The sequence below is a fragment of the Pristiophorus japonicus genome, chromosome 6, assembly GCF_044704955.1.
Source record: "Pristiophorus japonicus isolate sPriJap1 chromosome 6, sPriJap1.hap1, whole genome shotgun sequence".
Classification (NCBI taxonomy): domain Eukaryota; kingdom Metazoa; phylum Chordata; class Chondrichthyes; family Pristiophoridae; genus Pristiophorus; species Pristiophorus japonicus.
Window position 1 is genome coordinate 158000081 of NC_091982.1, and position 27835 is coordinate 158027915.

The 27835-nt window shown below is 47.2% G+C and overlaps 1 protein-coding gene across 1 annotated transcript; it reads right to left on the minus strand.

The window, feature by feature from the left end:
- Nucleotides 1–487: 487 nt before the first annotated feature.
- Nucleotides 488–24072, minus strand: map6d1 (MAP6 domain containing 1). Its single transcript, XM_070882212.1, has 3 exons — nucleotides 23516–24072; nucleotides 8017–8242; nucleotides 488–840 (listed from the first exon to the last, which is right to left on the minus strand). Exons 1-3 carry the CDS (start codon nucleotides 24070–24072, stop codon nucleotides 757–759), a joined length of 867 nt encoding a protein of 288 aa, XP_070738313.1. The 3' UTR covers nucleotides 488–756.
- Nucleotides 24073–27835: the final 3763 nt, after the last annotated feature.

Genomic DNA, 27835 nt, shown 5'->3' on the forward strand with positions numbered 1-27835 from the left:
GAACAAGACCACTGCCCTTTATCTGGCTGCTCCCAATAAACATTCCCATTTTTGTGATACAATGACACAAATTATGTAATTACATTGTAGTGTTTCACATACACTCAAAACATTTTTAAATAAAATTTGTGGCCCTTTAAGGGGGAAAGAGAGGGATGATCCTGGTACAGTCTATAACTGACAAACACGGACCTCCTGCAGGGAATGACCCATGCTGGAGTATGGATCTCCTCTCCTTGGAGGGAATGATTCTGTTGTGAATGGGAGTGAGACACTCCTCGGGGTGAATTCCTGATTTGAAAGAGTGGGGCTCTCCAGACAGAGGAAATCTCCCTCCTTTGAAAGGGGGTTCTCCTGGTTTGAATAGAGAAGTTCCTTGCAGTAGGCACAGCAATAGTGGTAGAAAAACTCACACAGATGTTCATTTTCTCTCAGCTTTTATTGGCCGACCTATTGCTTGTTCAAGTCTCTGGTAATTAACCAATCTATCCTTACCCAACATGCAGATGAGACATACACACATTAAATGGGGTTTGCTCAAGACCCGTTTGATTCATCATTCATTGTACATTAACAAGTATTTATCAGGCAACTCTCGACAAACATCCAAGTGACTGTCACTTCAAACGCCAACATTCCTCTTCTCCAAGGCTTGTTTTGCATAGTTTGTTGTGGTGGATTCAAAGCAGCTGCCTTTAGCCTGGGACTACTTCAGCATTGGGACCAGGTCCTTCGAAGGAGAGGCCGCGACGGGGTTTATATGTTCAGCACACGGGAGCGGGTCTGGAACACCGCTGAGGAATTCGACGATGGTGATAACTTTGTCTTCACCACCGGCTCCTTTGAATAGATCAGAAAGAGTTAATGGAAGAGAGAGAAGTAGTTTCTTGCAGCAGTTCCACAGTGTCTTTTCAGCCCTCAGGACATCCCAAAGCGCGTTGCAGTCAATCAATTACTTTTGAAGCGCGGGCACTGTTATTTTGTAGGCAAACACCAATTTGCACACAGCAAGTCCCACAAAACAGCAGCAAGATAAATTACCAGATAATCTGTTTCGGTGGTGTTAGTGGAGGGGTAAATATTAGCCAGGACACTGGGAGAACTCTCTCTTTGGAAAAAGTGCCATGGATCTTTTACATCCAGACAGCTAAAATTGTAAATTCAGCGCTTCGATCAATAGGCATTATTTTAAAGTCCTAATAAAGGCCACAGTGGCCAAATGGCTATCAGCAGAGCAGGGAGCCTATGCAATACTCCAGCACATTGCCTGATTGATACTCCTTTTAGGACTTTTCTTTCACAGTTTTTTGCCTCTTGATGTGTTGCCTCATCTAACTGGCCATTCCTCACATGGGTGGGCTTGCAGAGGAGAATGAGAGAACAGTTGGGTGCTGAGGCCTAAACGTTGCCTCACTGGCCCTGTCAGGATTTCCCGGCTCACCCGCGGCTACAGAAGTGAGGTCAGGGTTATTTAAACTCCCAGGCCTCATTAATATGTCTTTGATCCACTTCCCATTGGGGTGACATGTGCGGAAGAGGGATACGCTGAGGAGGAGACAACACATGTGGAGGAGACACATGGAGTGAAACGGGTGACTGCGAATTGGCAGCCTGTTTTACATTTCTCCCAGTGTTTATTTCCATTGGCTGCCACTTCCTGGGGCCTGCTGCCATTGCCTTTTGCTTGGAGGCCTTGGTAAATTGTGGCAAGTAGGCTGGACAGGAGGCAAATACTCTGGGGACCCAAGGCCTTGCCCTCACCGGCCATTTGCATGTGGCGGACAGGGAAGGACCCAATGCGCCAGGAAATCCTGACAGGGCCAGTGAGGCAGCGTTTAGGCCTCAGCACCCAACTGTTCTCTCATTCTCCTCTGCAAGCCCACCCATGTGAGGAATGGTCAGTTAGATGTGGCAACTCAGCAAGAGGCAGAAGATTGTGAAAGAAAAGCCCTGAAAGGAGAATCAGTCAGGCATTCAGTCAGGTATTGCATACGTCCCCTGTTATGCTGATAGTCGTTTGGCTGCTGTGAGCAGTGGCCTTAAATCGGACTTTAAAATAATGCCTATTGATCGGAGAGCTGAATTTACAATTTTAGCGTTTCAGCCATTGAAAAGATTAAGTGTCAGCAAGGGAAATCCGGATCCTGCAGCCAGGACAGCTCATTAGTGTATCTGGAAATGCTGAGAATGCAGAACCTGCTGTCTGAGTCAGTTGGTGCGATTGCCTTTCATCAAGAGTTAGGCTTTTTGCTCTGACAAGCCTCACTGACAATTGCCGTGGGTGAATGTCTCTGGTGTGGCTGATCTAACTCCTGGAACGTATTCCCTTTGAAAGGTTAAATCTGTTCCTATGCGGCTTTTTAAAGTTTTTTTTTCCAATTATTCCTCCCCTCCTTCACTCTTAGCACGGTGCTGACTCTTGCTGCTGTATGGATTCTGCAAGCACCGGTTGCCTCTGGTACTTCATAGAGTGGTTATCCCACTGTGGAGGGCATCACATTCAGGCCTGAACGTGTTTGCACTCTGGGTCTCTATATTACACAGTGCAGTCTGGTACTCCTAACAGAGACTGGGCCCAAAATTCACCATCCCCGATGAGACGGCTACCGCGGGGTTTGGGCAGACGATCGAGAAAATCGACAGAATCGATCGGCCGCCGCGGTCTGATGATTTTCCCTCCCCGAGCCATATTCAGCTCGGGGAGGATTTGAGCGGTGTTCACTTCCGCTGGAAAGAGCGCGGTGAAGCCGCTGTAAAGGTGAGTTTCCAGCAGAGGGGGAAGCAGCGTGCAGGCTGCTGAAAAGCCACCAGGACAGCGAAATTCACCGAGGAAAAGATAGGACTTTTCCCTGCTGTGCCCCCACGAGGTTTTCGATGCGGTGCTCGAACGCGACACCACTGGGGCCCTTTGGTAGGTAAATAGTTTTATTACTTATTAGTGTTTTTATTTCATTTTCCAGCATCCGCAGTATTTAGCTTTTGATACAGTTTTATTCATTATTAGTGTTTTTATTTCATTTTCCACGGTCTTGCAGTATTTAGCTTTTCATACAGTTTTATTAATTGTTTTGGCTCCATTAAACCTGCTGAGTGCTGCTCAGAGGTTTGCACATACCCCTGTACTTTTGTACAACTTTCAGGTCTGACTCTTTAGTGGAGTCCTGTGGGCTGCAGACACCTGCTTGGCAGGGTTCACCCCGAGGATGGGAGGAGTGTTGGGAGAGCGACACCTGGTACACCTGCTCAGAAGCAGGGTGGCACACAGGAGAAGGCATCACTGTCAGCACCGTGCAGACAGGTAGCGGGCAAGGGAGGCAGCAGCCATGATTCATTCATTCTGCGCCAGACCTGTGTGCCTGCCATCTTCACCGGCCCGGATCAGGATTGCGGTTGGCTGCTTGGGGACAAGGGATATCCCCTGTCCACTTGGCTGCTCACTCCTCTGCAGAACCCCAGGACAGTGCCAGAGCATGCATACAATGACACTCATTGTGCCACCAGGTGCATCATCGAGCAGTGTATAGGCATCCTTAAACAGAAGTTCTGGTGCCTGGACCGCTCTGGTGGCACCTTGCAGTACTCTCCTCAATGGGTCTCCATAATCATCGTGGTCTGCTGCATGCTGCACAACCTAGCCATCATGAGGGGACAGCCGCTGAGGGTCAAGTCAGCAGTCCCATCTGAGGAGCAGGAGGAAGAGGAGGCGCAGGAGGATCCCCTGTCACCCAAGAGCGTCGACCCATCGCCACCCTGGAAGGGCCAGATGCAGACTGGCCAGCACCCTCCTGGGAGGGTGCGTCCTCACATATATGGAGGTGCCTGACACCTCCCCTGCAATCTCCCTCCGTGCATTATGTACTGGCAGTCTGCCAGGTCTCCCCACGTCAGGAAACAGTATTTTTCTTCTGTCCTCCACACCGTCCATCAGTGTCTCCAGCTCCATATCAGTGAACCTGTTGGCTCTCCTTGCACCTCTTACACCAGCCATCCTTCCAAACTCCTTCCCCCCCTCAGGGCCTTGCTGCAAACCCTGGTCTTTAAATAGGCCAGGGAGCAGCTGGCTCATTAGAAACCTTTACCTGCATGCTGAATTTCTCAGTGGTGATAACGCTCAAATTAAGACAGCCACACCGCTGAAAAATCCACTTTGGAAGGGTTCATAAGCGCTGAATAAGCCATTTGTTCACTTTTGGAGCAGAATATGGGGTGGCCCAGCCACGAAAACATTTTGGCGCTAATGGCCACCAGAAGGAAGGGGGAGCACCAGCTTTCCAGCGGGACTGAATTTCAGGCCCACTGGCTCTCAATGGCTGATATGTATAAGGAAAATGCAGGAACCTTTAAAGTACCACATGCAGTACTGATAGCAGAAATAAATTGACCGCTACATGCCTGTCTCCGATTCCTCTAAAATCACTGCACAGCTCACGAGTGGCCATTTAGCATGCCTCCACCAATTGTCGGATGCCTCCTGCACTGGTTAATCTCATTAATCTCCAAAACCAGCAAACCTGCCACTAGAATAACTTCCGGGTAAGAGGTCATGGACACTGTGTCCCAATGCTTCCTCAAGACAACCTCCAACAGGTACAAAGATGTTGGACCGGATCTTGCTGGAAAAATAATGGCATATTAACAACTCACACCGTTATTAATGTGCAAATCGGTCAGCAAATTTAGAGGAATAAGAGATACGGCCTTGCAAATCTCCAGAACTTGCTGATTAACCCACTCCGCCATTGGCGTCGCAAAAACAGCATCTCACTCTAAGCTGGCCCGTTATTTAAAAAAACGTGCTGGATTTGCACATTGATTGTCCATTAAACTCGCCACAGAAAGTTAAATCTGATCATTAACAGCATAAGTACCTTTTAACGACGTGATAATTATTAATACAATGCCAATCGACCTTTCTGGCCCAGATATTGAACAATTTAAACCTGGGAATCTCATTTTTTCAGGTAGTAAATTGTTTATAGGAGATTATAAAAACGTCAAATTTTAAATTTAAAACTGTTTTTCTTTGTCTCTTTTATCGCAGTACAGTGTGACAGGTGTTTCATCACAAAGTGCAATGGCATTACCTGGAGCTACTCTCCCTTCATGCACTACTTCAGTAAATCTCCTGGAGTTCAGGGTATTAGAGTGACAATGCTGCACTTAATAGCACTGTACAGATTAAGGCAGTGGGTCCATTTGTGTGCAGACGGCAGCAGTGAGTTTGCGACCTGTCATAAAATGACTGCAGGTCTGATGGCTCAGTGGATAAAGGAACAGCACGAGCCAGAATATCGCCCGTCTCCGCCCCTCCCTCAGCTCAGCTCATCTCTTGCTGAAACCCTCATCCACGCCTTTGTTGTCTCTCGACTTGACTATTCCAATGCTATCCTGGCTGCCTCCCATCTTCCACCCTCCATAAACTGGAGCTCATCCAAAAGACTGCTGCCTGTATCTATCCTAACTCGTACCAAGTCCTGTTCACCCATCACCCCTGTGCTTGCTGACCTACATTGGCTCCCGTTTAAGCAACGCCTCAATTCTAAAATTCGCATCCTTGTTTTCAAATCCCTCCATGGCATCGCCGCTCCCTATCTCTGTAATCTCCAGCCCCACAACCCTCTGAGATTTCTGCAGTCCACTAATTCTGGCCTCGTGCACATCCCTGATTTTAATTGCTCCACCATTGGCGGCCATGCCTTCAGTTGCTTAGCTGTGGAATTCCCTTCCTAAACCTCTCCGCCTCTCTACTGTGCTCTCCTCTTTTAAGACCTAATAGAGGTCTATTAAATTATGAAAGGTTTTGATAGAGTAGACACAAAGAAAATGTTTCCAGTTGTGGGTAAGAGCATAACTGGAGGCTATCACTATAAGATAGTCACCTAGAAATCCAATAGGGAATTCAGAAGAAAATTCTTTACCCAGAGAGTGGTGAGAATGTGGAGCTCGCCACCACAGGGAGTGGTTGAAGCGAATAGTATAGATGCATTTAAGGGGAGGCTAGACAATCATATGAGGGAGAAGGGAATAAAGGGTTATGCTGATAGATTTAGATGAGGAAAGATGGGAGGAGGCTCGAGTGGAGCATGAACGCCGGCATGGGCTGGTTGGGCCGAATGGCCTGTATCCTATGTAATCCATGTAAATCTATGTAAGATGCTCCTTAAAATCTATCTCTTTGACCAAGCTTTTGGTCATCTGTCCTAATATCTCTTTATGTAGCTCGGTGTCAAATGTTGTTTGATTACACTCCTGTGAAGCATCTTGGGATGTTTTAAGGTGCTTATATAAATATAAATTGTTATTTATTAATGGTATGTTACTGTTCCATGAGACTGTATACAAGTGGAACATTATTGTTCCACTCGTTGCAGATCCAATTGAACTGTAAGTTATGGTCCTGATCACAAGGTAGATAGAGATGAGAAAGCCATTTGATCCATGTATAGCTTGCAAGTTGACTGGACTGTACATAAGTCCAGTACTACCATTAGGTCAGGTTGAATAAATAGGTCATTTTCCAGTTGGCAAACAGTAACTAGTGGGGTGCCACAGGGATCGGTGCTGGGTCCTCAACTATTTACAATCTATATTAATGACTTGGATGAAGGGACCGAGTGTAATGTAGCCAAGTTTGCTGATGATACAAAGATGGCTGGGAAAGCAAATTGTGAGGAGGACACAAAAAATCTGCAAAGGGATATAGACAGGCTAAGTGAGTGGGCAAAAATTTGGCAGATGGAGTATAAGTGAGGTTATCCACTTCGGCAGGAATAATAGAAAAGCAAATTATAATTTAAATGGAGAAAAATTGCAAAGTGCTGCAGTACGGAGAGACCTGGGAGTCCTTGTGCATGAAACACAAAAAGTTAGTATGCAGGTACAGCAAGTTATCAGGAACAAAATGGAATGTTGGCCTTTATTGCAAGGGGGATATCATATAAAAGTAGAGAAGTCCTGCTACAACTATACAGGGTATTGGTGAGGCCACACCTGGAGTACTGCGTACAGTTTTGCTCTCCATATTTAAGGAAGGATATACTTGCATTGGAGGCTGTTCAGAGAACGTTCACTAGATTGATTCCGGAGATGAGGGGGTTGACTTATGAGGATAGGTTGAGTAGGTTGGGCCTATACACTTTGGAGTTCAGAAGAATGAGAGGTGATCTTATATAAGATAATGAGGTGGCTTGACAAAGTGGAAGCAGAGAGGATATTTCCACTCATCGGGGTAACTAAAACTAGGGGACCTAGTTTTAGAATAAGAGGCTGCCCATTTAAAACTGAGATGAGAAGAAATTTATTTTCTCAGAGGGTTGTAAATCTATGGAATTCTCTGTCCCAGAGAGCTGTGGAGGCTGGGTCATTGAATATATTTAAGGTGGAGATAGACAGATTTTTGAGCGTTAAGGGAGTAAAGAGTTATGGGGAGCAGGCAGGGAAGTGGAGCTGAGTCCATGATCAGATCAGCCATGATCTTATTGAATGACGGAGCAGGCTCGAGGGGTCTAATGACCTACTCCTGCTCCTATTTCTTATGTTCTTATGTAATTGTATTGTTAGACACTAGACAGGCTCAGCATTCACATCACACTGGTTTGCCGCAGAAATGTCACGGATACCGAATGAATGAAGACACAGAAAGGCCACACATCACTGTACCAAAGTTAAACATTACTATCCAGCCAGGTGGTACGCTAATCCAATTCAACCAGTAATATCTCAGCAGAAGAATACATCTTTGACAATGCAGCTCACGTTCAGTAATGTACCTGAAAAACTAGACTAGTTCATAAACCCAAATCCTAGACGGGAGCTGAACCAGTCAGCGTGGAAGGACTGAATTACAGAACTCACGGAGTTAATTTAAGTTCTGTCGCTGGGTGAAAAGCAGGCAACAGCGAATGGGTTGCCCACTTTATACCTCGCCCGACTTCAATGGAAAAGAAAATCAGGCAAGATGTACAACATGCTGCCGATTCGATACCACCCATTTGGAAAGGATTAACGTGTACTTACTGAGCTCTCAGACTTTGTTGTGCTGCCCGTCTCTGCTACTGAAGCTATTTGGTTCTGAGAGTTGCTGGATGCAACCTGAAGTGGTTCTATACGTCGGAAGGCATCATCTGTGAAGGCAGCCCTGTAACTGCTCTCAAGGACGATCTTATCCCCTGGGGGAGTGTAACCTTGCCTTATCCGCACAGGTTTGACCACTTTAACTCCAGTCCAGGGCTGGAACTCCTGTCTGGAACAAACAAGTGAGGGTTTAGAACAAATATTTGTAACAAAAAGAGTTTCTGCAAGTTGTGTGTTACCGCCATGAACACCTCACTCCAGCGTCCAATACCATCTGCTCCCTCCCTCCTTCCAATAAGCGTACTACGTATTACAGTTTGCCGATATACTCAGTTGGCACACACACATTTCTTTAACCCAATGGGTCTAATTAACCTTGATTTTCTATGATTGTCTCTAATTGTCATATAGCACAAACCACTCCACTATTTCCCTCTGATTGAAGGTGATTCTTCCCCCCCCCCCCGCCATCTAAAAGTAAAACAAGGAAAGGGGCCAATGTTCCTTTTAAGCTGCATGGCCTCACAGCGCCCTGCAGCTCCCGTGCAGCCCCTTATAGGGCATGTACACACAAAAAATTAAAGGGAACATTGAAAGGGAGCAAGGTCAAAGCCACAAATTGCATTCCCTAGCCACTGACTCCGTCCCACTCCTTGGCCACAGGGTAAACCACACTATTCACAACCTTGGCATCCTATTAGACTGTGAGCTGAGCTTACGACCCCACACCCTCTCCATCACCTACTTTACCCCTCTGTCATATCACCTGTCTCTGCCTCAGACCATGTGCTGCTGAAACCCTCATCCATGCTTTTGTTATCTCCAGACTCGACTATTCCAATGCTCTCCTAGCTGGCCTCCCCTCTTTCACCCTCCTAAAACTTAAGCTCATCCAAAATATTATCCTAAGGCACCCCAAATCCTGTTCACCCATCACCCCTGGCCCGCGGCCCAGCAATGTCTTGATTTTAAAATTCTCGTCCTTGTGTTTAAATCCCTCCATGACCACACCCCTCCCTATCTCTGTGACCTCCTCTAGCTCTACAATCCTCCAAAAGTTCTGCATTCCTCCAATTCTGGCCTCTCGTGCATCCCCGATTCTCACCGCTCCACATGCCTATAGCTGCCTCAGCCCTAAGCTCTGGAATTCCCTCCCTAAACCTCTCCGCTTCTTCAACCTCCTTTAAGATGTTCCTTACAACCTACCTCTTCGACCAAGCTTTTGGTCATTGGCCCGAATATCTCCTTTAGCTCGATGTTAATTTTTTGTTTTATAATGCTCCTGTAAAGCAGCTTGGGACATTTTACCATGTTAAAAGCGCTATATAAATACAAGTTGTTGTTGTTGTTGGAGACCAAGCAGTAGATATGATAAAACATGAAATAGTGAGCGGGTATTGACAGGTTTGGGTTTTAAAAGCCTGAAGGGAAAATGTACCATCCCTTGAGTTTGATAAAAAAAGGACTAAAATCTGTCCTAATGAAAATTAGGAGGGAGTCTGGTTTTCGCTGTAATTAATGTTGATAAAGTTGCAACAACTATTGGATTTCAAAAGTGCCATTTCTGAGAATCTGATTTCTTGAGCAGCGCTAACTGCAGAGAAAAAAACAGGCACCATAGTTTGTCGCTAAAAGAATTTCAGTTCTCGAGTCTCCTCCTGCTTCAGGCCGATCTCGACAGGCACAGATCCACATTCCGTCAATATACACTCGATGACAAAGTTCTGGACAGGGAACGATTCTACCACGCGAAGACTCTGAAAGTTCAGCCATCTGAGGATTGCTAAATACAAGCACTCCTTCACACCACAACTCAGCACAGATCAAACATGGAACCTGGGACCTTCCTTGACACGCTATAAACGTTGATAAAGATGATATTTCAGTTTGGCAAGTAGTAATAAAATGTTAATTCAATTCTGTTTTGCTGTTTAAAACTCAACTCCACTAAAGCACATTAATACTATAATCTCTGAAGTGCTCATCTTGTCAGAACAACATTTATTTACATAATACCTTTAACGTAGTAAAAAGTCGTAAGGCACTTGACAGGAGCATTATCAAACACAAAATTTGACACCGAGCCACATCAGGGGAAATTACGGCAGATGACCAAAAGCTTGGTGAAAAAGGTAGGTTTTAAGGAGTGTCTTAAAGGAGATAAGAGAGATAAGGAGGAAAGAGAGATAAAGAGGCGGAGAGGTTTAGGGAGGGAATTCCAGAGCTAGGCAACAGAAGGCATGGCTTGAGTGATTATAATCAGGGATGCTCAAGAGGGCAGAATTACAAGAGTGCAGATATCTCGGGGGATTGTGGGCCTGGAGGAGATTACAGAGATAGGGAGGGGCGAGGCCATGATTTGAAAACAAAGATGAGAATTTTGAAATCGAGGTGCTGCTTCACCAGGAGTCATTGTAGGTCAGTGAGCACAGGGGTAATGGGTGAGCAGGAGTTGGTGCGAGTTAGGGACCGTGGAAGGATTGAGAGAAGTGGTGGTGAGGTAGAGCTGGGTGTCATCAGCCTACATGTGGAAAATGACGCTGTGTTTTCAGACGATGTCGCCAAGAGGCAACATATAGATGAGAAATAGGAGGGGGCCAAGGATAGATCCTTGCGGGACACCAGAGTTAATGATAAGGAGCAGGAAGAGAAGCCGTTGCAGGTGAACATCTAAATCGTGGTTTGCAAAAACTGTCTGTATTGTTTATACTTTTGTCCTGAACAAGTTGTGCTGTAATCTCTTTTGCATTTTGCATATAACAGATAGGCCTTTCATCAAGTGCAGTTACTCATTTCAAAGTGGCTCTCTGAAGAGACACTTACTCATCACCTTTTTTGAAATGTTTAAATCTAAACATTTTAAACCAATAGGGAGACGATTTCCAGTTCGAGGATGAGTGGCTTCGGCAGTGGGTGGTGCGTGGTCCCAAAAGAGTTGGCGTAGAGCCTGTGCCATTGGTTGGGCCTAGTTTAAATTAATGTCAGCCGTAGCTCAGTGGGTAGCACCCTCGCCTCTCAGGTCATGAAGGTTATGGGTTCAAGTCCCACTCCAGAGATGTGAGCACAAAAATCTAGGCTGACACTCCAATGCAGTACTGAGCAAGTGCTGCACTGTCAGAGCTGCTACTATTCAGATGAGACGTTAAACCATCCACGTAACCCATAAAGCCTGCACTGGTGTTTTTGAGTTGTGAAATCCAACTCTCCTGCTGACTGGGTATGAGCGTATAGGGTTTCTCACACCTTTGATTCCTGAACTGGGACCGCAAGACACGATAGTGCTGATTTCATCAACCTGGAGTGCTTTGTTTCACCTTAGTGCTGAAGACTTCTGTTAGGAAGGCCCAGGCCAAAGTACCAATTGATGGTATGATGGTGCAAGATGGCAATTACGGTGCATTTGTGGAAGTGTACATTACGTTGTTTCTGGGGACACTGCACGTTCTTCATTTGTCTCCAATACTTGAGTAGGCGACAATCAGGAAATGATGGAAGCATTTACCGATGATTGCCACACTGATTGATAAGTGCCAGCTTTATTCAGTTGGTTGGTTATCTCTGAATCAGAAGTTATGGGCTCAAGACCCATTCCAGGACTTGAGTGTGTGCTTGTTAGTGTCAACAACTTGCATTTATATGGAGCCTTTAATGTAGTAAAATGTTCCACAGCGCTTCCCAAGAGCGATTATCAGACAAAAACTTGACAGAGCCACATAAGGTGTATTAGGTCAGGTGACAAAAAGTTTGGTCACAGATGTAGGTTTTAAGGAGCGTCTTAAAGGAGAAGGGTAGAGAGGCGAAGGTTCAGGAAGGGAATTCTAGAGCTTAGGGCCAAGACAGCTGAAGGCACGGCCGTCGTTGGTGGGGCGAAGGAAATTGGGGGTGGTCAAGAGGTCAGAATTGGATGAGTGCAGAGATCTCCGAGGGTTGTAGGGCTGGAGAAGATTACAGAGATATGGAGGGGCGAGGCCATGGAGAGATTTGAACACAACAATGAGAATTTTTTTTAAATCGAGCCGTTGTTGGATCGGGAGCCAATGTAGGTCAGTGAGCACAAGGGTGATGGGTGAGCGGAACTTGGTGCGAGTTAGGGCATGGGGCAGCGAGCACAGGGGTGATGGGTGAGCGGGACTTGGTGCGAATTAGGGCACAGGTCAGCGAGCACAGGGGTGATGGGTGAGCGGGACTTGGTGCGAGTTAGGGCATGGGTCAGCGAGCACGGGGTGATGGGTGAGCGGGACTTGGTGCGAGTTAGGGCATGGGTCAGCGAGCACAGGGGTGATGGGTGAGCGGGACTTGGTGCGAGTTAGGGCATGGGTCAGCGAGCACAGGGGTGATGGGTGAGCGGGACTTGGTGCAAGATAGGTTACGGGCAGCAGGGTTTTGGATGAGCTCAAGTTTACGAAGTGTGGAAGATGGGAAGAAGCTGGAGAGTGGAAGGGCCCTACTGAGTGAGTCCTTCACTGTTGGAGCTGCACATCTTAACGAGGTCCCATGCCAAAAATCACACTATTTCGATGAGCTGGTGCACAATGAATTCACCGCCTATCCCACTGCAAGTGGATTCCTAAAGTTAGATTACTGTTCCCAAAGTTTATTCAAAATTTGTGGGGAGGGCAGTGGGGCAGGAATTTGGCAGAAAAAAAGAAAAATAAATTGCATTTATATAGCACCATATGACATCTTCAGGAAGTCCCAAAATGCTTTACAGCCAATGAAATACTTTTGAATTGCAGTCACTATTGTGATGGAGGTGAATGCAGCAGCAAGTTTCTACACAGCAAGGTCCCACAAACAGTGACGGAGATGAATGACTAGTTTATAATTTTTCTGATGGTGTTGGTTGAGGGATACATGTTGTCCAGGTCACTGGAAGCATTCCCCTGCTCTTCTGCAAATAGGATTGTGGGATCTTTTCCATCCACTTGAACAGGTGGATGGATCCTTGGTTTTATATCTTAGCCAAAAGATTGCAGCTGGGAGTTTCTGCTGCTGACCCCACCGGCCCATTATTGTCATGTCCAGTGAATTAAGGGTGTGGATAATCTCAGGATGGGGAGAGCATGAGTGGAAAATCCCGGCCGAGGTCTAGAAATTGCTGGAGTGGGGCATCTCACGGTGAGCGGCAGGAGTTGGATTTCTTCCTCACCCTTCAGCCCCAAGTTATTTTTGTGCTGCAACTTGGTGGAAGGGCGAGCTGATAACGGTGCGGCGAGATCGATGGGCCACCTGGGATCTTGGTGAACTATAACAGCAGCGGGACCTCATGGGCTTTATGTCGGGATCTTACTGTGCTCGCTTTAGCATAGCGTAGTTTTGCAGACGTAGCCAGATCGCAGAAAGGCCCGTACTTGTAAAGGTCGGCAGTAATCTGATCCCTGGAAAACAACGGGTTTGTGGGTAACTGTACGTTCCCAGACTTTACGGTCACTGTTTCGGTCTGAGCCCCTATACTTTACACTATGAGTTGCACGAGCCCCTATACTTTACACCATGAATTGCACCCTGCTCAATGATGCAAACTTTCAGCATGAGCTTTTTATGTTGTTGCAATCCCCAAATTCAGGGGCCGACTTGGGGGGGTCGAAATTCGGTACCACCATTTTTGAGGCAGAGTCACCGGCTGAGAGAAATTTTTAACACCTGGCGTTAGGACCCCAAGGGGAAATTCAGTTTTGCCACCTAAAGAGTGGATAGCAGCATACAATCCTGGCGTTGCACACTTACCTGGGGTGCTACACTGTGCTAAGTGGGCCGTTAAGCGTGGGCTCAACATCCGGGCATTGGGCAGTATCTGGAGCAGAGTCACAGACAGATTGGTGCCACCTGGATTCCACTGAGGCGTTGATTGGGTACCTCAACGCCTCGTGGGTATATTCACTTTCTACGCACTCTCTCAGGAGCTGAGCATGGCAGACCCTGCAGCAGCAGGTCAGTGTGCCCATTGGTTCTCAGACACCGCAATGGATGCACTCCTTGATGCCCTGGAGAGGTGTCGGCAGGTGCTCAGGACAGAAGCTGGAAGGAGCCCACAACCCCAAACATAACGAATGTTATGCAAAGAAATAGCAGAGCGAGTGACACGGTGCCAAGGACATCAATGCAAAAAGTGGATAATATGGGTGAGTATCTTTAATTTTAAACTTCAACATGCTATGCTCTGACCTCAATGTGCACTCTCTGCTCAATGTAGTGTTTGGGAATCCATGCTCTACGTGGGTGAGGTCACAGTCAAGGTTCCCATTTTCAGCCTCACCCACTGCAAGGGCCTGCATGCACTGTTAACCTTGGTACTCGGCTCTACAGACCCACCCCTCATGTTGTTAACTCCTCAGTCTTCATATGGCCCCCAAATTCAAGCATTGCCACAGCAAGTCCATGCCATGAATGGTAGTTACATTGAGCTGCGAAGACTCTCTTAGCATGTACTAAAGTATGTAAGGCACTTGGGACACACTGATAGAAGGTCTCTAACTCTGACTTTCTCTTTAATGTTACAGTCGAAGCTCGCACACAACCGGCGGGAGCAAATGTGGACTGATGGATGGGAGCCAGACCTCCAAGTGCTCACTCCGTTGGAGGAATGGATAGCTGCCCTGATGGGCGTTCAAGTTGATGCGATTGCGGTGGGAGTGGCCGATCCCCCTCGGGACAGTGACGGTATGTTGAGTTCCTTTGCAGCGACCTTCAGGATACTTGGCCCTCACACCATCATTGTGCAGCTCTTTCGATGAGACTGGCATTCACCAATGCCTTTCTCGCTCCTGGCCCCCCTCCCCTGCAGGTAACCACTCTTTTATGTTTGTGCTTTCAGACGCTCAACCAGTTCCACCGGGGTCTTCTCGGGCACCTTCCACGGGTGCAGATGGTGGCGACGACCAAGAGGAGGAGGAGGATGACACCTCGTTCGACCTCACGCAGGAGGGTACACGATCTGAGAGCGGGGCCAGTAGCACTGATGACAAAGGGGTGGTTGGGGAGGCGGAGGTTGGTGAGGCGCCAGGATCCAGTGGCCTCCAGCAATGCCATGGGGGACGGGGAAGGCCGGGGGCCAGCTCCCCGGAGGGTGAATGCACGCCTGAGTGATGTTCAGCAGCACTCCGACGATGAGCCGGAACTAGAGGTTGTCACAAGACAATCCCTGCAGTTGCACAGCGATCTGCTGGGTACAAGAGCAAAGGTGCTCCAGACTCTTGATGCACTAGCTGTGAGGATGGAGGTGTCTGCCTCAACTGTTGTTCATGCCTCTCAGCAGCCCATCGAGCTTATCCTTGGTAGATACCAACGGATGCTGAATCATGGGTTCCCAGACATGACTGACATTGGAGTGGCCATTGAGCACCAGGCCAATGCTATTGGAGGCCTAAATACTCAAATGCCATCAGTGCATGGTGTTCTGAGTCAGCTCTCTGCTGTACTGCAGTCACAGTCACTCTTGATGCAGAGGCAAATAGATTCAACGGATGCACTGACCAATGCCATCCTGTCTGGGGCTCCATCAGTTCATAGAAACATAGAAAATAGGTGCAGAAGTTGGCCATTCGGCCCTTCGAGCCTGCACCACCATTCAATATGATCATGGCCGATCAGGCAACTTCAGTACCCCATTCCTGCTTTCTCTCCATACCCCTTGATCCCTTTAGCCATAAGGGTCACATCTAACTCACTTTTGAATATATCTATTCAACAGAGATCTAACCTTGCCGAACCAGGGCAGCAATCTGACCTAACCCAGATTACTGCAGATAATGATGCTCTGCCCTGGGGGAGTAGCAGCCTGTTGGGCCTGTTGGAACGTGATGTCATTTCTCAGGAAGACATCATTCCGCCTTCGCAGCTGCCACTCTCTGCAACCCATCCACAACAGAGTGCGTCCACCCATGCTGAAGTTATGTAGTTCGCAGCCGGGCCTTCCAGGGCCTGAGCTGGTCGGGGACATCCTGCTAGGCCATCATGTGTGGCGGCAGCTACAAAACAGCAACCAACTACCAGCCTTGCTAAAGGCCCTGAGACCCCATTGAGGAGGAGCAGTAGGCATGAGGGGTGGGGGGACGAGAAAGGAAGGGGTGGTAAAGCGCTCTTCAAGACAAAATAAGGACCTGTGAGAAGGTGGCCACATATACTGACCTTGTTAAGATATGAGCTTTTATAACTAGTTGCACTTGTATGACCCAGCAAACACTTGCTTGACAGCCAACAGAAATGGGTAGCTTGTTGCAATGTAAGCTCATGTAAATTGTTGCACTTGGATAAACGATGAAACAATTGTTTTGTAGTCACGCAGATGGCTACCCTGTTAGAAAATGAACTGATGTCAATAGCTGCACTTGGATGTTTCTGTGAATGAAGGAATTCTGTGGGTATGTTGATGAAGTTGTTGTCTTGTGGATGTTTTCAACACACATTTGTGTTTTCAATAAACCAAGTTTTGGTTGTTCACATGATTATGCAGTGATTATTAAAGACGGAGGGCTGCAGGGTGGGTAGCGATGTGTTGAGTTGATGCCCGGGTGTATAGGCTGGGCATTCGGCACATCAAGAGTCATTCACTGGAATCGATGGGTGATGAGTCTCTGACGAGCAGCCCTTCCAGCTACAGCAGTATCAGGCTGTCTCCTCCTTGGCAGAAACTCCTCGTCTTCTTCCTCATCGTCGTCTTCCTCCCGAGGTGGATCATCCATCCCTGGTGGCAATGGCTAAGTTGTGCAGCATGCAGCACACAACAGTGTTCATGGAGACTCTATCAGGTCAGTACTGGAATGCCCCTCCAGAGCAGTCAAGGCAGCAGAAATGCTGCTTCAGAACCCTGATAGTTTGCTCGATAATGGCCCGAGCTGCGGTATGGCTGGTGTTGCAGCGCTGCTTGGCAGGGGGATGGGATTGCAGAGGGGTGTGATGAGCTAAGTGGCAATACCATATCCTTTGTCAACGAGGAGCCAGCCACGGCCTGCATGTGGTGGATGGAAGAGTGGTGGCACTGTGCTCTCCCACAGGATGAAGGCATCGTGGCAGCTGCCAGGATATCGGGCGTTGACAGCGAGGATCATCTGCCTGTGACCGCAGACCAGCTGTACGTTGATGGAGTGGAATTTCCTTGCAATTCCGAAAGATCTCTCCATTGTGAGGCGGGGCCCTCAATGCCACATGCGTACAATCAATGGCTCCCTGAACCCTGGGGAAGCCTGCTATCCTGGCAAAGCCACGGGTGCGCTCATCTTGGTCTTCCCTGGACATGCTGAACTTGATGTAATCCATTCATTTGCTGTAGAGAGCATCAGTCACCTGGCAAATGCAGCAATGTACTGCAAGCTGTGAAATGTTGCATATATCGCCAGAGGAGACTGGAGTAGCATAGAAGTTGAGTGCTACTGTCACTTTCACTGCCACGACAGCGAGATCCTGGTGCCGATGTTGGCTGCCAGGTCTGTCCGCAGAAGATTGCAAAGCTCCATGACCACCGCCTTGCAGAATCTCAGCCGTCTTAAGCATTGTTCCTCGGGTACCTCAAGGTAAACCCTGCGTCTGTATGGCCTCCTGCCCTGCCATCTGGGGTGACTCCTCTGGGGAAGATCCACATTTACCCTAAGCTGTCTCTGAAGTCGGCACCTTGCGGCGACGTGGTGTGCGATCACTGCACCTATAACTTTGACAGAAGTCATAGCGAATGCAACTTTCACATTTTCCCGACATGGAACCCAATGTGTCCGAGATATTAGTACTCAATCTGACGAGTCACCAGCAGTACGGGGCCAACACCCTACTCTCTGTGCGAGCATCAAACGCAGCACTGACCATGACCTCTGAGCCCCGGCTGCAACTCCCTTTAAATAATACCGTGGATTCCTTTCTCCACCTTGTCATCGACGCCAGCCATTAAGTGAGGCGGCAAAAGTGAACGTGGAGAGGTGGGAGCCAAGGAGGCGTACACGTACTGATGCCATGATTTCCAAGGCGTTAGCTGGCAGTACCTTACGTTTTAACGCACCTAAAAATGACCACCGAATTTCGTGCAGGCGTCAACAGCACCCAGCGCCAGTCTGAGCCGCCTTATATCCACTTAACACCTAACACCAGCGGGTTCAGCAGGCGTTAGCAACCGAATTTTGACCCCTAGCCGTTTTTTTTAGCGCAGCTCACTCATTGCTGATCAACGGCCAACAGCCCTGATAACACACCCGTTCCTGTTATTGCTTCTGCAAGACTCACACTCGCCAGCTGTCTCTATGCTCCTTACACAAAGTATCACACAGAGTTTACCTGAGGGAAACAGAGATTTTCTTTAGATGAGAGAGAGAGAGAGAGAGTTCAAACTATGGGGCCAATACCGTATAATATCACAGTTAAATCATTTGTCTTCTCATTCTGTTTGGAAGCCTTGAGTGTAAGAACTGGGATGTTTCAATCAAATCCTGCCTCACTATTTTTCTCTCTCATTTTGACTCTGTCTGCGTGCCATGCTCTCTCTCTCTCACTCTATAGCCCCGATTTTACTGTAACCTGTCAGGCAGGAATGGAGCAAGTTTGAATCAGATGCCCGTTTTACACCCTACCCGATTTGACGCTGCATTGAGCTCAATGGTTGTCCGACTCATTAGGTTAAAATCGGGGCCTGTGTGCCTGGCTTTGTGTCTCACTCTGTCTCTGCTCCTTTGTCTCTCTTGCTTTCTCTGTATAAGGAGAGTGGTGCATTTTGCATGATGAATCAGGTTTTTGCCTCTGAAACTTGGAGCTGTCGGCAATGCACTGAGCTGCAGCCTATCAGTGCTGTGTTCTATGTAGTGTACAGCTACATTTTTTATATTAAAGCGTAAATAATGCATCAAACAACGAGGAATCCAACTTGCAACAATGTCTTCCGATTTATCTATATGTATCTGCAGGGAGTAAGACAGCAACAATTATAATGCAGTGCTTAAAACACGAGTTACATAATTTACTCTTCAATGCACCAAACTCTCCCTGTACAAAGAGGGAAAGCAAGCGAGAGAGAGAACGAAGGGGTAAAAACAATGTGAAAGAAGGAGACAGTGACACAGAGCAAGGGAGTAAAGAGAGAGAAAAAGAGAGTGACACAGACAGAGCGAGCGTGAAACAGAGAAAGAAATAAAGAGAATGACACAGACAAAAGCGAGCGAGTGAGCGAGAGAGAGAGAGAAAGAAATAGAGCAAGAGACAAAAAGAATCAAGAACTGGTTGTCTGTCCTTTGTGTACTCATTTATTATTCTCCAAGTCCCAGAATTGTCCTAATTGCATTTCTCTGAATCCTCTCTAATGCATCAATGTCCTTTTGAAGGTCGGGCAACCAAAGCAATGCAAAATATTCCAAAAACTGACTCAACAGCAATGAACACCAAGCTACAATCACCTGTTTTCACTGATAGCCAGTTCCCTTTTGATGTCACGGTCCGTGATCAGCTTCATTAGTTAGAGCTGCAAATCGGGTGGACATTTTTAATGAGAGGCGAATGATCACACCTACATTCAATTCCATCATTCCTCCACTTCTGTTCATAAATGCTTTTATGAACACATTTGCTCTTTCTCCTTTCGATATGTGCCACCAAACTAAAACCCAATGGCCCTTCCTTAGCCAATCAACGTAATCTATCCAGATGCTTTGAATGCGGTCAGTAGCTTTACACAGTCAGCTGGCTGCATCGTGGTGTCAGCAACACATTTTATAAAATGAAATACAGTAACGCCCGCATAAATAGTGCACACAAGAGGGGATTCATCCCTCCATTATACTCCCATGTAATCACTCTGAAGGATCTCATATTCTTTAGAGCATCACTCCCAAGTATTCATTATTCTCTAAAGTATTCACTTCCCATTGCCCATTACTATTTATATAAACACTCATGGGTATCCATTACAAGCTTAAACTTCCACTCCCTCCACAAACCAACATACCAAGAAGCACTGCAGTAACTCGCCAAGACTTCTGATAACACCGAGCTCTACCTCTCCACCACCTCCGCTGCCTCTGTGTTGTCGGATTGCTTGTCCGACATTCAGCCTTGGATAAACCGCAATTTCCTCCAGTTAAGCATTGGAAAGATTGAAGCCATTGTCTTCTGCATAAACTCGCCACTGATTTCATTCCCCGTCTTGGCCAATGTTTCACGCTGCAGCAGACTGTTTGCAGCCTTGGTATCTTAAGTCGACCCCAAGCTGAGCTTCTGACCCATATCACAAAGGCTACGTACTTTCACCTCCATAACTCTGCCCCTACTTCAGTCCAGCTGTTGCTGAAACCGTCATCTATACCTTTGTCCCTTCAGACCTGACTGTTCCAATGCTCTCCTAGCCGATCCTCCAAACTCCACTCTTTGTAAACTTTAGCTGATCCAAAACTCTGCTGCCCATACCCTTTCCTCGTGTCCACTGTGGTTCAGTGGGTAGCAGTCTTGCCTTTGAGTCAGAATGTTGTGGGTTCAAGTCCCACTCCAGGGACTTGAGCACAAGAAATCTAAGCTGACACATCACTGCAGTGCTGAGGGAGTGCTGCACTGTCAGGGGTGCCGTCTTTCAGATGAGACGTTAAACTGAGGCCCCGTCTGCTCTCTCACGTGCACATAAAAGATCCCATGGCACTATTTCGAAGAAGAACAGGGGAGTTATCCCCGGTGTCCTGGACAATATTTATCCCTCAATCAACATAATAAAAAAAAACAGATATGGTCATTATCACATTGCTGTTTGTGGGAGCTTGCATGTGTGCAAATTGGCTGCTGCATTTCCCACATTACAACAGGGACTACACTTCAAAAGTACTTTGTTGCCTGTAAAGCGCTTTAAGATGTCCAGTGGTCATAAAAGGCGCTATAGAAATCCAAGTCTTCCTTCACTAAGTCCCACTTACCCATCACCCCTGTGCTCAATGAGCTACATTGGCTTCCAATCCCCCAATGCCTTAAAAATAAAATTCTTACCCTCATGTTTAAATCCCTTTATAACCTCACTCTTCCCTAACTCTAACCCCCTCCAGTCCTACAAACTCTCCATTCCTCCAACCCTGGCTGCTTGTGCATCCCCCCCTCCATTGGCCTCTCGTTGCCATATTTTTGGGAATTTCCTCCCTAAACCCTTCCTTTAAGACCCTCCGAAAATCCCACTTCTCTCAACAAGCTTTTGGTCGACCTCCCATTATCTCCTTCTTTGGCTCAGCATCCATTTTCTTTTGATTACGCCCCTGTGATGCACATTAGGACATTTTTCAATGTTAAAGGCACTATATAAATGCAAGTTGCTGTTGTTATAAGGATAGAAACTTTAACCTGGTATTCTACTAAAAACAGTGGATGCATGTGCCTTTAAGGCTGCAATGTCCAATTGATTAGTAAAGACCGGGTCATTTCATTTCAAGGTCAATAAAGAAAGTGCAGAGGTTGCACTGCTGGTATGTTTTGTTTCTGCAGAGTATCTCTGTCGATTCCAAATAACTGCCATTTGTTTCTTCATACTTTTCCCCCCAACATTATTTGCACCATTTGGCAAATTGGAATAGTCTCAGGGTTATCACCAGAAGGGGGAAGTTACACAGGGTGTATTCCAACATGGAATGCTTTACCACAAATGAAGATCGAGGAAGAGAGTATAACAGCATTTAAAAGGCAACTGGATAAGTATCTTGAAGAATATCAAAAAGTAATGCCGAAATGTCACATAAATAGGATTATAGCAGATCTCTCCAGTTGAAGAGTTAGTAACAGCACCAGCGCACTGAAATGAATGGCTTCCCCCAGTGCTGTGAATTCTACGATTCTAAAGTGTGATGGCCACAAAATACATGTATAAATAACTGAAGGAGGACAGATGGACACATTCATTGGATAGACTCATGGGTTAAAAGGGGAAATGTCTCTGTATTGGGCAAGGACTGAGATTAGCACACTGACCTCAGTGGTGTATCAGCACAGTGCCAAGTGCAAACAAAGCAATGAATTTATCCAGTGTTACTACACTTTTGCCATATGAGTGACACATCTTTCCAAATCTTTAGAAAGCCAGCACCAACTTGCTGGAGGTTGACAATACCCCTTTAAGATGCTCTGTGTTGTTTAAAAGACAGAAATACTACACAAACAATACTGAGACCCTGCTTGAACACAGCACAACACAATCCCAAAATATTAACGTTACACTGTACAGCTGTCAATACAGAGGGTCTTTTACATTGTATGCTCCAGCATAAAGATGTAATTTGCCAGAGACAGTTGCCCTTGTCCATTTATTCTAATAGGGGAGTGGCAGACTACCACAGCAACTGACAGCCACAGAAAGCAAGCCAATCAAACAATAAGAAGGATGTTTAGTAAATTAATGATGAATATTTAAACCACTGTATGGTGCTTTCAGAATTCCAGCACTCAATGTGTCACTCAATTATATTTTAGTTTTTAATTTATTGAGACAAAAGGCAAGAATTAACAAAAAAAGATGAAGCTATTTATTCCTCAAGTTATATATTTATATATATGTATCTGATGGAGATGGGACAGGGTAACCCCTAACCCCTGATGGAGACGGGACAGGGTAACCCCTGATGGAGATGGGACAGGGTAACTCCTGATGGAGATGGGACAGGGTAACCCCTGATGGAGATATAAGAGAGGGTAACCCCTGATGGCGATGGGACAGGGTAACTCCTGATGGAGATGGGACAGGGTAACTTCTGATGGAGATTGGACAGGGTAACTCCTGATGGAGATGGGACAGGGTAACCCCGGATGCAGATGGAGATGGAGATGGGATAGTGTAGCAAACACGGAGGAACTGCTGAGAGCTTTTGATACAGCACAGGACAAGTGTGAAGTGTGAATTTCAGTGACCATTAGGCCTGGTGAGCCACCAGTGGTGATCCCAGTCCAGCTCATCCTCACCTTATATATCTTTTTCCCACCAGGAAAACAAATGTGCAAATCCCCCCTTTTAAGGTGGCTTGCCCAATGACACAATTAAAAAACATAAAGGCTAATTTGAACAATACCAAAAGGAAACATAATCGAAATCATAACCATCACAATCAAATCATTGTTTTATGATTAATGATTAGCAGAAATCTCATTAAGTTTCACAGTACATAAGAACATATAAATGAGGAACGGGAGTAGGCTATTCAGCCCCTCGAGCCTGCTCCGCCGTTTAATACAATCATGGCTGATCTTCTACCTCAACTCCATTTTCCTGCACTGTCCTCTTATGCCTTGATCCCTTAATATTCAAAAATCAAAAGACTATCGATCTCTGTACAGAGAAGCAGCACTGAGCTGTGAATCGAGCGCACAGATAGCTACATCAGAGATTGTGAATATTTTCGACAAGAACAAGCCCCAAAGGGTTGTAAGATTGGGGTGACTCACTAAAGGATAGTCTCTTCAGGGTTAAAACAAATTGTCCGGAGAAAGGCGAAACCGGTGCACAGCTCTCGGCACTGACCTGTAGGAGGTGGTTTTCACAGCTGGCCTGATCTCCTCCTCCCTGGTGTGCCTTTGGATGGGTTCCCTGGGGGCCTGCTGCCTCTCTGCTCTCTGCTTGTCTGCAACTGGCCCGGGGTGGAGAGTGTGAGCACTGGAGCTGTTGGGGATGGACAGTTGGTCTTGCCCTCCCTTTACCCAGGGGTAATTCTCCTTTTTAGGGATGGGCCAAGCCTTGAAGTCGAGTTTGTACTGGGTGTCGCTGGAGAAAGGGACCTCTGACGGATGGTACTCGCGCCTGGGTTTACAGCTCGCCTCCTTGCGGACCTTCCAGGACTTGAAGTCGTGCTTGGACACCGACTCCTGGACAGAACCTTCTGCCCCTCTGAGCTCGGGGACCAAGGGCGGGTTGCTCTTCAGGGACGAGTCTGGAGGGACCTGCTGGGCCACCGACCTCACCTCCTGCTCTATGACCTCGGAATAATTCTGGACAGTCAGTGGCACCGAGAGATCGGACTTGTCCAGTTGGCTCCAGAAACGAGAGAGGCAGCAGACCCTACTGATGCATGGCCAAGCCATGACCCAGACTAGACAGACAGACAGCAGCAGCACCCAACACAAAGAGAAATTGAACTGCGAGGCTGGAGCTTTCCCCGGACCATCCGCCCACTGCACAGGTGAGGTTCACCCTGACAAAGCTTCCCTCGCGGGCTCCTCCATGGCCGCGTCCAAATCCGCAATATTAGCCGAGAGATTAGCGAGCCGGCGCATGTCTGCTCGCTCTCCTGTGCACTCGCTGAGATGCTGCATTGGAAATTCAGCTCACGTGTGCCCAGCCCCCAGAGTGCCTGGTCTGTGTCTGGCTCCGGCCCCTGGACCCCTGTCCAGCAGCAGCCCAAGCACTGAAAATAAATGTTAAACCCACACCCAGCTCCAGTCCATTTATACCCAATCCTCTTAATTTTACAATCATTTGTCTGCAGTATGACTGCCCTACAGCCCCCTCTGCTGATCACTGGCTTCAGGTTATTTATAAAACCACATACACACAGATAATAAACATACAATAATCATAACTCTATGTAATAAACATATGTATACATCTATCTAAAATAAACACACGATATCGAATAACAACAACAGCAACTTGTATTTATATAGCGCCTTTAACATAACGAAACGTGCCAAGGTGCTTCACAGGAGCATTATCAGTCAAAATTTGACACCGAGCCACATAAGGAGATATTAGGGTGGGTGACCAAAAGCTTGGTCAAAGAGGTAGGTTTTAAGGAGTGCCTTGAAGGAGGAGAGAGAGAGATAGAAAGGCGGAGAGGTTGAGGGAGGGAATTCCGGAGCTTAGAGCTTGGCAGCTGAAGGCACGGCCGCCATTGGTTGAGCGATTATAATCAGGGATGCTCAAGAGGCCAGAATTGGAGGTGTGCAGATATCCCGGAGGGTTGTAGGGCTGGAGGAGGCTACAGAGATAGGGAGGGGTGAGGCCATGGAGGGGTTTGAAAACAAGCATGAGAATTTTAAAATGGAAGTGTTGCTTAACTGAGATCCAATGTTTGTGATGGGATGAATGGGAGTCGATGGTTATGGGGAGTGGGCAGGGACGTGAAGTTGAGGCCAAAATCAGCCATGATTTTATTAAATGGCGGAGCAGGCTCGAGGGGCCGTATGGCCTACTCCTGCTCCTATTATGTTCTTACGCAGGTCAGCGAGCACAGGGGCTGCAGAGCAATAAACATATACGTAGAAAATAAGGGGGAGAAACTGCCCCTTTTTAAAGCCCCGTTAGCGCTCTTGGGTGCCGTTAATGGGGAAGAGATTTTTCGCTATGCGGAACGTATGCGTAGGGCTTCCCTCACCACTCCTGTAGCGCTCCAATAACCGCCCTCAAAGGAAGTGGTGCACGCGAGATTGCGCTCCCCTTCTTTGAGGGGCGCTGAGCCGAATTCAGCGGCAGGACTTCTGCGCCGGGCGAAGAAAGTCCCGGCCCCAGACGATGGCCTCCTAAATATCCGATATATAAAATAACCACAAACAAACATATACCATATTTAGAAAACAAACATATACATATATCATTAACTTATACTTTACACATATACTTATTATACAATAAACATAAAACATACACTATACATCTTATGCTGATTGCACAATTTCTATGAATCAAAGTATAGTGGAAAACAAACATCCTACATAAAATGGTGACCGCGGCAGGACCTCGAAGTTTGGCAAAGATCACGGACACAAATCTAGGGCAAGAAACCCTGGGGAGGCTTGGTTAAGTCTCAGGTCGGCTAAAGTAATCGCAAGCAGTCTGCGAAGGGGTCTCGGGGGACTGAAGTAATCTCAAGGGCGGCTAGGGCAACCAGAGGAGGGAAACAGTCTTGGGTAGGCTGGCGTAATCCTGGGTTAACTAGGGTAGCCTTCACGGGTAGTCTGCGAAGTGGTCTCAGGGAGACCAGAAGTAATCTCACGGACGGCCAGGGCAACCGGAGGAGAGAAACAGTCTCGGATAGGCTGGAGTAATCTCGGATTGACTGAGGTAGTCACAGAGAAGGGTGAGCTAATCTCAAGGGCGGCTAGGGCAACCGGAGGAGAGAAACAGTCTTGGATAGGCTGGAGTAATCTCGGGTCACCTAGGGTAGCCACAGAGAGACGCCAGAGTAACAGTAACCGCAGGTCACTGCGAGGTGGTCTTAGGGGAGACCAAGGTCGTCAGGAATCGTTTTTCAGCCAGAGGCACTGGAAATGGACTCACTGCAGCGAAACGCGGTAGAGCCAGTGGCTAAGAGTAGTCATAGGAAGTCCATGGAGGCTAATGAAGCTGCATATATATGCAACACACTGGACATTTCGAAGCCATAGATACGAGAACTGCTACACTCTGGAGATCCGCAGGAAAAAGCGGCAGAGTGGACAGTTAGTAGTAACCACAAAGGGTTAAAAGAGAAGGCGATTTGGATCATGTGCCTGCAGAAGCAAACGCAACTATTAAGGGGAAAGGTAGTACAGCTGGAAGATGAGAATAGGGAATTAAAAGGTGAGATAAGCAATTTGAATAGAGAAAGGCAGGACCAAGTATTAAAAAAGAAATGTTGTGTAATCACCTCGAATATTTGCAGTGTCAGGTGACCGAGTGCAGAAGGCAGCTGCAGACGTACATTGAGCAAAGTGAAAGACACATCGAGAGAACCAACGAAGCAGAAGAACAGCTAAGAAAGATAAAGATATCGGGTAGCGCAGAAACAGGGTTATGAGAGGGCAGATCACGGACTTGTAAAGAAAAGATCCGCCAGTAAACGGCAGAGTTAGATGAGGCCAAAGGGATGGTTTGTCTCATGGCACCCGGGGAAGGCGAGGAAGTTTGGGACCCAGAGGGAAAGGAGTCAGACGATGGGCCCCAGTATAGCGAGCATCGGCCGGCTCCCGAGGCACCGGGACTCCCGAAACTAATGTGTCCCTTAAGACAGCAGAAGTTTGGTCCACCCCCACAAATACTGGTCCGGAACTATTACAGAGTGACTATGTGATCCCATACATGCCGCATCAGCTGTAGGAGATGCTGACGGGTATGGCAAAATTAAAGCAAGGAGGGGATGCCTCCGTTCATTTTGGCAACATAGAGCAGATAGGGGGTAGCAATAACTGCAGAGAGGAGGAGATAGTGAAGTTAATATTGCTCTCCCTGGAAGGGAAGCTGTCATGTATTCAACCAGCATTGTAACCCATGTATAAACTGACCTAAGTTGTACACCGTGAGAACACTGACCACTAGGTGGGAGACACTCCTAACCTGGACCTTCAGGTATAAAAGGGGAAGCTCCACCCACCTTGATGACTTGAGTGCTAAGGAATAAAGGACAGATCACAGAATGACCTTCTTTCAAGCATGGGCCTCGTGTGCATTTATACTGTGTAGTAAGGACGTATCAATGGCGACAAGAAACTGGGATTTAAACCACGCGAGCATGGCCACTAGCAGAACAGACGAGAAGTACTGTGTTAAGGAATGGTTGGGACAGAGATTCAACATTGTTAAAGCAGCACACAGTTCTCCAGGCAGACAAGGGCAGTCAGGCATGCCCCAACATGTAGTCGAACCCAGAGGGGGAGTTCGACAGAGACAATGGCAAGCTGAACAGCGATTCACGCCATTGCAAGGGACAATGCGGCCAGTAATGGGGCCATCAACACCTGTTAATGGTGCACTCATGGACAATAACAGGGGCAGTCAGGGACGATCGACTGGCAAGGGATCTTTTGTTTCAAACCGCAACTCATGCTGGAGGCGTGGAGGCATACATTCAGCCGAAGTTTGCAGAGATGA